This window comes from Pongo abelii, chromosome 14 (assembly GCF_028885655.2).
Source record: "Pongo abelii isolate AG06213 chromosome 14, NHGRI_mPonAbe1-v2.0_pri, whole genome shotgun sequence".
In the NCBI taxonomy this organism is placed as follows: domain Eukaryota; kingdom Metazoa; phylum Chordata; class Mammalia; order Primates; family Hominidae; genus Pongo; species Pongo abelii.
In genome coordinates, this window is record NC_071999.2 from 71358320 (window position 1) to 71371189 (window position 12870).

General features: G+C 34.5%; 1 protein-coding gene across 1 annotated transcript in view; it reads right to left on the minus strand.

The window, feature by feature from the left end:
- Positions 1–5641, minus strand: part of LOC100436943 (heterogeneous nuclear ribonucleoprotein A3-like) — a 48540-nt gene extending 42899 nt beyond the window's left edge. The window contains exon 1 of the mRNA XM_054529349.2: positions 5523–5641. Within this exon, the coding sequence (XP_054385324.2) occupies positions 5523–5641 (119 nt within the window). The remainder of the gene's footprint in view (positions 1–5522) is intronic.
- Between the last annotated feature and the right edge of the window lie 7229 nt (positions 5642–12870).

Sequence of the window (12870 nt, forward strand, 5' to 3'; positions counted from 1 at the left end):
ACGGTGCCCACAGCAGAAACCACGTGTGGTACATTTGGTCCAGCTACAGCTTTGTACAGAGCCGGCACCTGTGCCAGTGCCTTGAGCAGCCTGCCCCATCACAACAAGCACCGTGCCTGGCTGTGGACAGTGGCCAGCCCCCAACCTTGCTTGCCTATACACCTCGCACTGCTCTGTGCCTGGCTTGCCCTTGGGTGGTATGAAATCTGAGCCGGTAGCACGAGCCAAGTGCAGCCTGCAGGGCCGAGTGTGTGGAACAAGCCCAGTGGCCACAAGCAATACTCAGGCAGAAGACACCTCCAGCCATAGAGATTTCTGGCTGGCAAAGCAACACCCCAAAGATCCCATGACACATACATAGTGGTTAATTTTATATATTGGAAATCATCATAAAAAAAGACTTGCTATAGAATAATATGACTTGTCTGAGCAATGACAATAATAGTAGGCAATTACAGTAGGGATGTAAAAAAGAAACATTAAATAGGATTAGCAGGGTCAATGAGACAAATAAATCAAGATAGGGAACGAAAGAAACAGCAGGATGACAAGAGATACATTTCATTTGGACATTTATAATTACAGTGCCCACACTCCTGCTTCCCTCATCACATCTTTTCCTTCTGTAGTCATCTCCATCTTAGTTAATGCCAAATGCATCCTTCAGTATTCCCAGCCCAAAAACCATGAAATAATCTGTGTATTCTCTTTTTTACTGGTGCTGTGATAGAAATACTTCAGAATCCAACCGCTTCCCACTATTGTACCGCTGCTACCACCTTGGTCTAACCCACTCTAATTCAATTTCTGGGTGTTCGTATATTTTTAAAAATTAATAAAGGCATTGGAGAGATTGTCTTAAGACATGAAGAAGATGATTGCATCACTTTTCTCACAACCTTCTAATGGTACCATCATTTTTCTTTCATAGTAAAGCTATTTTTTTTACAATACCCTCTAAAGATTTATACATTATGATCTTCTTTTATATATCTCCTCTTCTACTACTCCCCTGGACTTTTTTGCTGTTATTTAATTATGCCAGAAACACTTATGCAACAGGTCCTTTGCACTGGCTGTTACCTGTACCTGGAACATTCTCCCTGCAGATATATGCACAGGCTGCCTCTTTTTGTTTTTGATCATATGTCAAATTCTCAGTAAGGCTTACCACAATGCTCTGAAGCTCCCTACCTCTCTTATCCACCTTGATTTTTTTAAATGATAATTTTTATTTTGTATTATATAATATAAATTACTTGCTAAATATATTTATTTTAAGTTCTTCCTTCATTGGAATATTATCTTCAAAAAGACAAGATTATTTTCAATTAAATTTCAACTTATCCCCCATGCCCCAAACTTCACCTGTTGAATTCTACATTCTCAAAAAATATTTTTCAGATTGATATTGAATAAGGCACTTATGTAAAATTGTAGTAGACAATTGAAAACTAAAGAGTATTACTCAGGAAATCAGCCAAAGTTGGAGATGGATATTTAGGACCAATTGGTGAGCAATGTGGATTGTAGACAAAGGAATTAAAAGCAAGATAAAGCCTCCAAAATGCTTAGAATTAAGGGAGTAGAAGGAGTTTAAGTGGAAATAAAAATAAGAATTCAGTGAATAAGACTGCTATCACTAAAATTCAATTTGAAACAGTTTAACAGTTATTTCTCATTTAAAGAAGAATTACTAAAAGTTTATGGTAAACTATTTTGGTAGGTTGTATTTCCTTGGATTTTTTTATTCCTTTACTCCCATCCCTCACGCCCCCGCCCCTCCACCTCCAGTTTTCTTTTTATCTTCTTCTTTTTTTGCTTTCTTTTTTCTTTTTTCTTCTTTTTTGTTTTTGTTTTTGTTTTTTGAGATGAAATCTCACTCTGTTGCTCAGGCTGGAGTGTGGTGGCACAATCTTGGCTCACTGCAATCTCTGTCTCCTGGGCTCAAGCCATTCTCCTGCCTCAGCCTCCTGAGTAGCTGGGACTATAGGCATGTGCCACCATGCCTGGCTAATTTTTTTGTATTTTTAGTTGATACAGGTTTACCATGTTAGCCAGGATGGTCTCGATTTCCTGACCTTGTGATCTGCCTGCCTTGGCCTCCCGGAGTGTTGGAATTACAGGCATGAGCCACCACACCCGGCCTCCAGTTTTCTTATAGCTGTTAGTAAATGCTGAAATGATTTATGGGTAGAATAATTGACAATTTCCATTATAAAGAACACGAAAGGAATTTCTTAACATGGATGCAGACCTAAAATTCCTGGCTGTTATTAAAAAGTATACATTTTATTTTATTAATAGAAAAAATTAAAAGTCACATATTAACTCTGTTAAAAAGACTGAGAATAGACTAGCCATGGTGGCTCATACCTGTAATCCCAGCACTTTGGGAGGCCGAGACAGATGGATCACTTGAGGTCAGGAGTTCAAGACCAGCATGGCCTATATGGTGAAACCCCGTCTCTACTAAAAACACAAAAAATTTAGCCAGGTCTGGTGGGGCATGCCTGTAGTCCCAGCTACTCGGGAGGCTGAGGCAGGAGAATCCTTGAACCCGGGAGGCAGAGGTTGCAGTGAGCTGAGATTGTGTCACTGCACTCCAGCCTGGGCGACAAGAGTGAAACTCTGTCTCAAAAACAAACAAAAAAACAAAACAAAACAAAACAAAAGACTAGAATGTCTTGACACATATTAAACAAAATTATTTTAATATATGTATCCTAGAAAATAGACTAATATAATTTGGTTACCAAATGTGTATAATCTGTACTTTTCCCCAGCATTCCAAAATAACTGTGAATATTGTTTTCTAACAAACCTGTTTAATCATCTTGCCTGAGTCACTGTCAGGGTGCACTGGCATCCTAAATTGCTTAGAAAAATTGATAAGGATCTGTTTTCTAGACTCTTTAAATCTGAGAGGTAGTTATTATTTGTATTAAAATATAATGCCTAAATATTATATAATATTGAAATATGAAAGATAACAGTGAACTCAAATATTCAGAAAAATGCTTCATTTTCATGGATAAAGTAAATTTTATAGGATATAAAGATTGATAAATGAAAGTGCAACCCTAAGAAATCTATGAAGGCTTGAAAATCTGTTTTCTGTATGTAGTTTGGAATTCAAATTTTACGTTATGTTTCTGCATGGCTCTGTGCTTTTTAAATGTTTCTTTCCTTCACTGTAAAGTAGTAAAGACCTATAGGATGATTTTTGCAATAACCACTAAGCTCTCTGAAAGACACACCTACTGTGAAATTTGAATCATTGTAAGTCATTGCAAAGTTGAATACAGTAAAATAGAAACCAATGAAAAGATAGTTAAAAATACATAAAGCCACAAAGATTTTTCATTTTTAAAAATCAGAAAATCAACTCAGAAACAAAATATGATTAGTTAATTAAGGTTCTTGGTGACATTATAAAAATCTGGTAAAATGTAGGAGAAATATTAACATTAGATGTTAATGTTAAACTAGACATGCTGGACTTATGTTGAAGAAAGTTATATTTATTTTAGATATTTGCCAAACTTTTTGACAGTAAGGTCAATCAAACTGTAGAAAAATTTTATTAATGAGGTAGATACGGCAAAGTCACTAAATATCTTTAAATAAAGTTTAGCAATATTAGTGGAAAGGATAGGAGAGCCCTTATTTGGACTAGACATTTCTTCCAATCAGTACATTTGCTTTCAACCTTATTACCTAAAAATTTTCTATGGGCTGCTAGTCTCCAGATAACTGGCATTTTCAATAACAGTCCTTGAACTTGATCTTTCTGTCTACCCAAGGGCATCTGGAGCCCCTTGTAAGAAAAGTGGAAATCACGTAGTCAAAGATTGAAAGTCTTCATTTGCAATGAGCACACATAATTTAACATGATAAATTAGAACACGCAGAACAAACGTAAAAGAAATTTAAAGTGAATTATTTAATCTCCATGATGAAATTTCTCATAGTTTCTAAACATCAGATGGAAGGTGTGTTATACAACATGAGGTACAACTCAAAATATAGCTCTATAAAAAGTTACTGTCTAGCAGGGAGAGATCATTATTCTAATCATATACTTGAATCAGGTTTTAAATTTCAGTGGTATTTATGTAAAAATTATGAAAATTTATAAATAGCAGCTAAGGGGCCATAGACATTGTTATATTAATGTTAAAAATTAAAAATTATCTATTATATAATGTCTAAATAATAAATATGAATAAAGTAATTAGATATTTTAATAATACAAATACAAAGAAATAAAAATGGAAATAATTTGATCAGATCAAAGATGGATCTTTCAAGGACATAAAGAAAATTGCTGAAAGAGATAAATTGTAACAAAATACTATAGTTGTATTCCACCCAAAGTAAAGAAAAAAAGTGGGAATAATTTGATTATTTTAAATAGTACTGTGCTTCAGATATGTAATTTAAAAATAAAGCTAAGTTTTCTTTAATTATCCGGGGCCAAAAAAGGTTGTTCATCTCATTATAACAACACATCTTTTGATATTTGAAGGCAAGAAGACATCATTTCCTACTAAAGATTTATTAAAAATAAACAATGTGTATTAGCAACAAAATCAAGGCTCTGGAGTTGATTTAAGTGCACACTACATTCATGCATTCTACAACCACTTAGCTATTGAGTCGTTCTCTCAGGCACTATGACAGTAAACAGACAGATAAAAATGGAAAATGCAAAGACCACACAGAGTTCAACTGAAAGTCAGTTTCAAATATAATTCATAAATATATTTTATCCACTTTTTAAAGTATTCCTTCAGAAACTAATATTTTTCATTATCATTTAGTTTCTTTTCACATAAAAAGGTACTATAATGTTGAATAGAACCCACACTCCATTTTGCACAGATTCTATACATTGCCTTGAAACACCAATATTGTGTATGAGAACAACTGAATTCTTGTTAATTTTATATGGACTATTCAGAAAAAAAATAGGTCCCCTGGTAATAGCTATGTAGTCAGGCACAGTGCTGAGCATTTTCTGAAGATTATATTTCCAATAGCCCTATGAGTGCCTCTTTATATAAATATTCTAATGGAAGGAAAGAGAGGTGTGCAATTTACTCAGGGCAAAAATTGTGTTAATTGCTGTGGACGTGATTTTAACTCTTGGATGGCCTGACTGCTAAAACTGTTTTTAACTACTTCACTATATCCCGACAGCCATGGATTAACTGGCCTTCCAGAAAAGCTGTGAAGGCAAACAGATATGTGAAAGTTCCCTAACACAATTATTTTCTGTATGGACACACCTGCTTCCAAACCTACTATATGTTTCATTTGTGTATAGTACTAGTCATTATGCAAGAACTTTTGGAAACTTGAAACTATTTGCAAATAGCACTGACTGAGATTTTTTTCATAAAAATATATTTAAAAAATTGGAATACTACTAAAACGTATGGTAAGAAATTTGCCATGTTTACTCAGATAATACAGGTGGATGGGGCTCTTTGACTGGGAGAGTGACTGCTCTTTACAAAAGCTGTTGCAAGCTGAAATGCTGCAGCTTCACCTGGCTGCACACCTTTGCTGCTCCAATTGCTCCACATTGGGTCAGTCTTTCCCCTGATATTATTTCCCAGTCTTCTGCAGCCATGCTTCATTACTTGAAATGGTTCTTCAATGTGTCTGTGGCATGTTCCTTCAGACTACCCTATTTGAGATCTCCTCAGTTCAGCTCACCATACAACAGCTGGCCAGGTGTCCTCCTGCTGTCATCCATTTCTTATACTTGTTTAGTCCAGTGGAGCTGTATTGTAGCAAAGAATAACTTCACTGCTGTTGCACTGGCTGTGTTCCAGGACTTCCTGTTGGTGAATATGTTTCTTCTACTTGTGATGCTAACTAAAATCAAGGTTAAACATAATGATCAATATTTTGCTCATTTTTTTATTATGGTATATTAGTAAACATCTATGTACCTTTATACTCTACATAATCTGTCTTATTAATCAAGTTATTCAAATGTTTAGTTTGATAATATACTGCTTTTAGCAGGATTTAAATAGAGCTGTGTTAATATATTTAAAAAAATGAACAACCACTGCAGTTACCTTCAACTTACAGACTAAATAATATCTTACATATTAATCAACAATCTCTGGCCAGTTCAGAAATTTTATGAGCCATTGTGCAAAAGAGAATGAACACCAACTATGCAATGAAAAAAGTAAGGTAAACCTACAAATATTCTCCTAAACCTTCTTTAAGATAGAAAACATTATTCGGAATATCAGGAAATATTTTGAAAAGCTGCCAAAAAGGTACCTGATATTAATAAAAATGTGTATCTAGTCACTAATATGCTTATGATACTGGCCTATATATGATTTTGAACTCCAAGCATAGCAGAAATAAAAAAAATAGTATTTTTCGGTGGCTGTGATGCATAAATGATTCCGGCTAACTTAATATTCAGTTTCCACACACTTTCACATAAAATACTCATAAATTATAGTTAACATGAAATGGTCGAATACATAACGTGCAATCATTAGCATTTCCCTTTCATATTCAGTACATAATAAACGTTATTGGTTTTCTTATATGATAAGGTGTGATAATAAAACCAGAATGAGATTAATATTGCTGTATTAGAAACAAGTGGATAGTACACAAGTACTGTGACAAGAAGTACTGCCAGAAGGAAACTACGAAGAAAATAGATACAGTTACAAATTTACTGACAGTATTTGGCAGATCATACTGGTATGGAATATATCACTTAGAGTACATTGTATAGCTCTTTGTCAAAAAGTGAATCCTCATTTATCACTGATAGTACGTATTTAATTTTGCATCTGCATCTAAATCTATACTAAAGAGAAATACATTTTGGTAACTGCAGTTTGTTTTCTTTTAAATTCATTTGTTTTGTTTTGTTTTGTTTTTATTGTTAATGGTGGTCAGGATCTGTAGGAATCAGTGAAATTGCATTCCAGACATCCATATTTTGTGAAATAACTGTCATTTTTCTCTAAGCTATACTATAGTGAAGTCTGAAGTATTGGTGAATTAAATATTTATTAAGGATTTATTATAAATAAATTTTCTTTTTAATAAAGATTTAATTCACCAATAACTCAGACATTATAGTTGGCATTTTAAATAGTTCTATTTCTTTTGTGCCTGGATATTATGAATTTATACATCTTTCAGAATCTGCAGTATTGGAGAAGACACTTCCAAATATCTACTGGTTTATTGGAAGCTTAAAAATTACGATCTGTCATATATTGCAGAGCTTCTTATAAAAATCAATTCTATATTTTTATAGTATACATAAAATTAGTAACACATATGTTTATTCATTAATTATAACAGGTATTTGCGGGATAACTACTATGTTCCAAGGGACTGCAAAGATGCTGGAGATATAATGGTGATCAAGGGATTTTACCTCCCTTATGGAGTTGTCAATGCCCACCAGACAAAACTTACAAAACTTACAAGGAACACACTGGTAGTCAAGCAAAGCTGGGCTTATTTACTTGCATTGAGGAAGACTGCACACCATTGAAAATTTTAGAGTATTTTATTAAGAGGGTGTAAAAAGCTCTTACTGCATGTATTAGTTCATTCTTGCACTGCTATAAATAAATACTTGAGACTGGGTAATTTATGAAGAAAAGAGATTTAATTGGCTCACAGTGCCACAGGCTATATAGGAAGCATGGCTGAGGAGGCCTCAGGAAACTTACAATCATGGTGGAAGGCAAAGGAAATCAGGCACGTCTTCACATGGCCAGAGCAGGAGGAAGAGAGAGAGAAGCTGCTACATACTTTTAAACAACCGGATCTCATGATAACTCACTCACTATCAAGAGAATGGCACCAAAGGGGAAATCTGGCCCCATGATCCAGTGACTTCCCCTCAGGTCCCACCTCCAGTGTTGGGATTACAGTCGGACAAGAGTTTTTGCTTGAATTGGGTGATATTAGGGATGTTTTGAAGAAGTAAAGTCTGCCCTGGATTCAATAATGCCAATAAAGCAGGTAATTTACTGATTTGATACCTTAATCATTCTTAACCTACAAGGTGAGAGGAGCAAATAGAGGCTAGGAACAGCAATTATACATATTAGCCAGAATAGAGGGTGCATTTGGTCAGTTTTTAGTTTTGGACATTGTTCTTGGCTTATTCTGGAGGGGACTTGTTTTTGTCTTATTCCTTCATAATCGCAATACCCTTTTCTGATGTGAATGTACTTTGAAGTTGTTTTTTTCAAGCAGTAGAATAAAGCATCATGGCCTGGCTGTGAGTGCTGAGCCAGCTCCTAGCAGCACCAAGGGGTAAATGATAGTGTCAGAGCGTCTTCCAGCTGTCGATGTCTACTTTTCTCTTCGTCAGAGGTAATTGCCTGAGGAAACTAAGGCAGGTTGTAGAGGACTTTTTCAAATGCTTAGATAATGACAAAACAAGGACCCTAGTCTGTTGTTTTTTGAATAGCCCCACAGTATCATTTTTTATTTAGCCACAGCCATTTTCCTACTTGTACCCCACACAACTTAGCCACATCGGCATACTGTAATTACAACGTGATACATGACAATATTTGATGTAGCTAAATAAAATGATACATTTCTGCATGTAACATGTAGTTTAAAATGAATAGAGTTAACTAGAGTATAGTTCAGACATATGTAACCAATAAACATCATATTTCATAAATTCATGTATAAGAAATTTATTGTCATCCTTCAATAATGTGAATTGCTTTGTCTTATCTACACAGTAGATTTTTATTGTTAGTCAATTCAACTTTTTTCCATACCTCCTTTTTCCTCCTTGCTTCAGTTTTCTAAAGTTAAGTAAAAGTTTTAAGGGCCTGAGGCATTAAAAGACTATCATATTTTTGATTTAATCTCTAATCGTCTAGTCTTACTGATTCACTTACTGAAATCTACTTTTGCAACTGGTCTCTAAAGCTCCACAAATTTGATGGCCATTTTCTCCTCATCCAGACAGCAACACATGTTGAATTCATTGGCTCCTGGTACCCTGTTACTGGTACTCCTAGGTAATGGAAAGCACACTAAAGCCAGAGGATACTCCATAGGCTGCCTCAGACCCATCTATGCAGACACTTCACAAAGATATTTCTGCTCACTTCCTGTCACACTGGTGCAGGAACACTTGGTCACTCGGGGGAAAAAGGGCTCAAGCAGAGGATTCTTCACTCAACTGGCCATCCTATCTGGGTATTCTAACGCCAACATTCCTCGGAGTTGAGTTGGAAAAAACTCCTTCTTAGCTTCTGATTCAATTATTTTCTCAATTCAGATCATCTGTAGTTCAGTTTAAGCTGTTAATCTATTCCTCTAAATCTATTGTTTATAAAATCAATGATACTTTTTGAATCCAATAGTTTGCCTTGGGTTTTGAAATGGAGTATTTTGGAAAAGGTCATGAGGTACCTGGAAATATGGGAAACAAACTAGTGTAATATCCAACAATATTATTCTGCCAGATATATTTTTAATGTAAGAAAATTATTGGTCATTCAACTTCGTAACTTTGTCTTTAGTTATTCTAATACAAATATGTTTCATTGAGTAAGAAATAAATTATGAAATAATGTATGGTATTTAAACTATAAATTGCTCTTTATTTTAATAAAATATTATTGTATTTTGACATATATTTTTAACTTTGAAGTGTCCAGTGGTTGAAATCCTCATCAGTTTATTTTTATTTCCTGTTGAATATATGTAATTTAAATAATAAAACATTTACTAGATAATATTTTTCAAGAAACAATTATCTTACATATTAGCAACATTTTTCCACATATTGGAAAAAAACAAAAAACATGTGAGATATTTTTTTCTGGTACTTTCTACAAGATATAAATAACCTAACATTGTGCACAGAGCTGCATGGAGAATGGTTTAAATTAAATTTTCCTCAGGTTGTTGTCCTGTGTGCAAAATCATGGGGTGATTTTTTATTTTTTCCAGAATTGAAAATCCTCAGGGGAAAAAAGAACTTTTAATGGGATCACTGCTGGAACCTAAACTTCTTAGAGTTCAGCAGATGATGAGAATTTAAGAGACCCACATAAATGTGCTGCCATTGTAGACTACTAAATGCATTATCCCAGAGAGGAAATGTTATCCAGATCTCTATCAGGAGTTCAAAAATGTGATGTAGCTCTAAGGAAGTCTTGTGACTCTTCAAAATTAAGTTCTTTATTTTGTATCAATGGGATATTATGAAAGAACTACCCTTCCAGGTGATGATTTATATAATAAAGTGAATATACATGTTCTGCTGAAGATCTAAATAAATGAGCTTCACTGAGGGCCCAGGATGATCTCCTCTTCAAAACAGAAATTTTGAAGTTTCAGTTGGTTTTAAATCTTAGGGGAGTTTTGTTTAATGAAAATACATTGGTAATATGATGCATCTACAAATTTCTATTTAGGAAATTAATAGAATTTAAAAAGGGCTAGATGTTTTCCAAAGAAATAACTCTTAAACATGTACATTAAACACAGCAAAAGAAGTGTTAAGATCTAAGAAACCCAACTTTAGAAGGTTATTCTTAGCAATTCACAAAAGTAACATTTAAACTGGCTTTTACTAACTTCAAATTTAGAAGATGAAACTATGAGAATTTTTTGTTGCTGTTGTTGTTGTCATTGTTGTTCTATTACTTTGTAGATAATATTAAAGGGCTATTTTAATGTAATTTATTCCAACTATAATAAAATTTGTCCAACTGGATGTAGAGTTTAGCTTCCTTTGGCAGCACATCAACTAGAATTGAAAGAATTAGCACGGTAAAAATATCAGTGTTAGTCTCTGCATGGGTGAAAGTCATACTTGCCAAATACTTACTTGATAAATGGAGGCTGACTTTGTGGTCCAACTTTTAGTTTAAAAGTATTTTATTAATGTCTATGGAATGTGAACAAAGGAGGCCAAGGTTTTATTTATTAAGCATAAATATTGAAAAGTATTATTCTGATTTTGATTTCTTTAGAAGAAAACTACAAATTTTAAAACCTACCCAGTCCTAATAAACCTATTAAGTCCTACTAAGACTATTTTGCCACATCCATGTAATTCAATTTAACAGGTATTTATTAATTGCAACTAACTCCCTTAGGCAGGGCATATAATTAAAAAGATGACTAAATGATATGCCCATCCTAAGATAGCTTAAAGAAAGACAAGGACAAATTCAGAGTTTTATGTTTTTACTAGTACGTGCTGGTGCATTACAAACATTCAAATCACAAGTTACAAGGGGCTCTTCACCTGGATCTTTACATAGACATTGACACCACTTTTAAGATAAAGCACATCATAAGTTTTTAATAAAAGTCACTCCATCTTCTGTGAGGCTAAAAATTGTTTCTGCATGTGGTAAGGAAACTTCAAAATAAATACTACCGTTGCTGTCATGAACTGAATGCTTGTGTCTCTTCCAAAATTCATATCTTGAAATCCTAACCCACCAAGGGATTGATGCTGGAGGATGGGGCCTTTGGGAGGTAATTAGGTCATGACAGAGGAGCCCTCATGAAACAGATTAATGCCCTTAAAAAAGATACCTCAGAGAGGTCTCTTGCCCTTTTTCTGACATGTGAGGAATAAGAATTCAGCAGTTTGCAACCTGGAAGAGATCCCTCATCAGAACCAGAGCTTGCTGGCACTCTGACCTCAGACTTCCAGCCTTCAGAACTATGAGAAATAGATTTCTGTTGTTTATAAGCCATCCAGTCTATGATATTCTGTTATAGCAGTCCAGACTGACTAAAACAATTGCCAGTATTCTCTCTTGAGTACCTAAAAGAAAAAAGATATAAGGAAATAATACATTTCATAGAAAAAATATTTTTTCACTTTCTAAATAATGATAGGGATACAATATAAAAATTATAAAATTAATGTGAAAGTAACCAAGCTTAGAAAAGCCAAGAAACTGAGTTGACGAATTTAGACTGATATAAAGATAGTGAAGTATAATTTACTCCCAAAATACAAAAAAATATTCCCACAGATCACTTATCTATACTTTTTATCAAGGACCTGAAGCAATTACCAAAAAATAACAAAGAATTTCCTTCAATTAAATGTTCTCTTCCTCTGATGTTACCATTATTATTGTTCCTTCTAACACAGTTTTAGTGCTGAAAGCTTGTTCTACTGCAAGCTTTCCACTCTATCATCTTGTCTCAAATTAGAGCTTTATAATCTCCTACTGCTATTTACCCAATCTTTGCTGTATGCCAGCTCACCCATCATCCAAACAAAGGGAAAAAGCAATAATAATAATGTCAATATCTACTCCTAAAACAACCAGTACTTTGTACATATGTTATCTCATCTGATGTTCTTGGAAGTCCTGGAGGTAGGTAAGTCAGCATTCTTGTTTTCACTTGCAATGTTAGTGAATTACTTGGTAACAATTTGTGAATTACCAGTCCCAAATTTGTTTCGAGCTTCTCGGGATTATCCAGCCATTCTAAATGAAATACACAGAGAATCCTTTTCTACAAATGTAGAAAGCCCAGATCTTCCCTGCCAACCAGTTTCTGAGTCGATTGCCATCCATTGACAATTCTTAACCTCCATTTCAAAACAAATATGATAGAAATTTGTTTTGCTTTTTTTCTAATAAGGTTTCTATGCCAGCTTATTCAATCATCCATCTCCTGTTTTTAGATAACTGACACTCAGGTTTGATGGCAGCCGTGGCCTGTCTACAGCAGCCACTGTTAAGACGCTGGCTGCAGCAGGAGGATGTGTGACTGGCATTATGCGCTCTGAGGGGCGGTGGGAGCTGAGAACAGTAGGGATCCCCGCCCCCTACT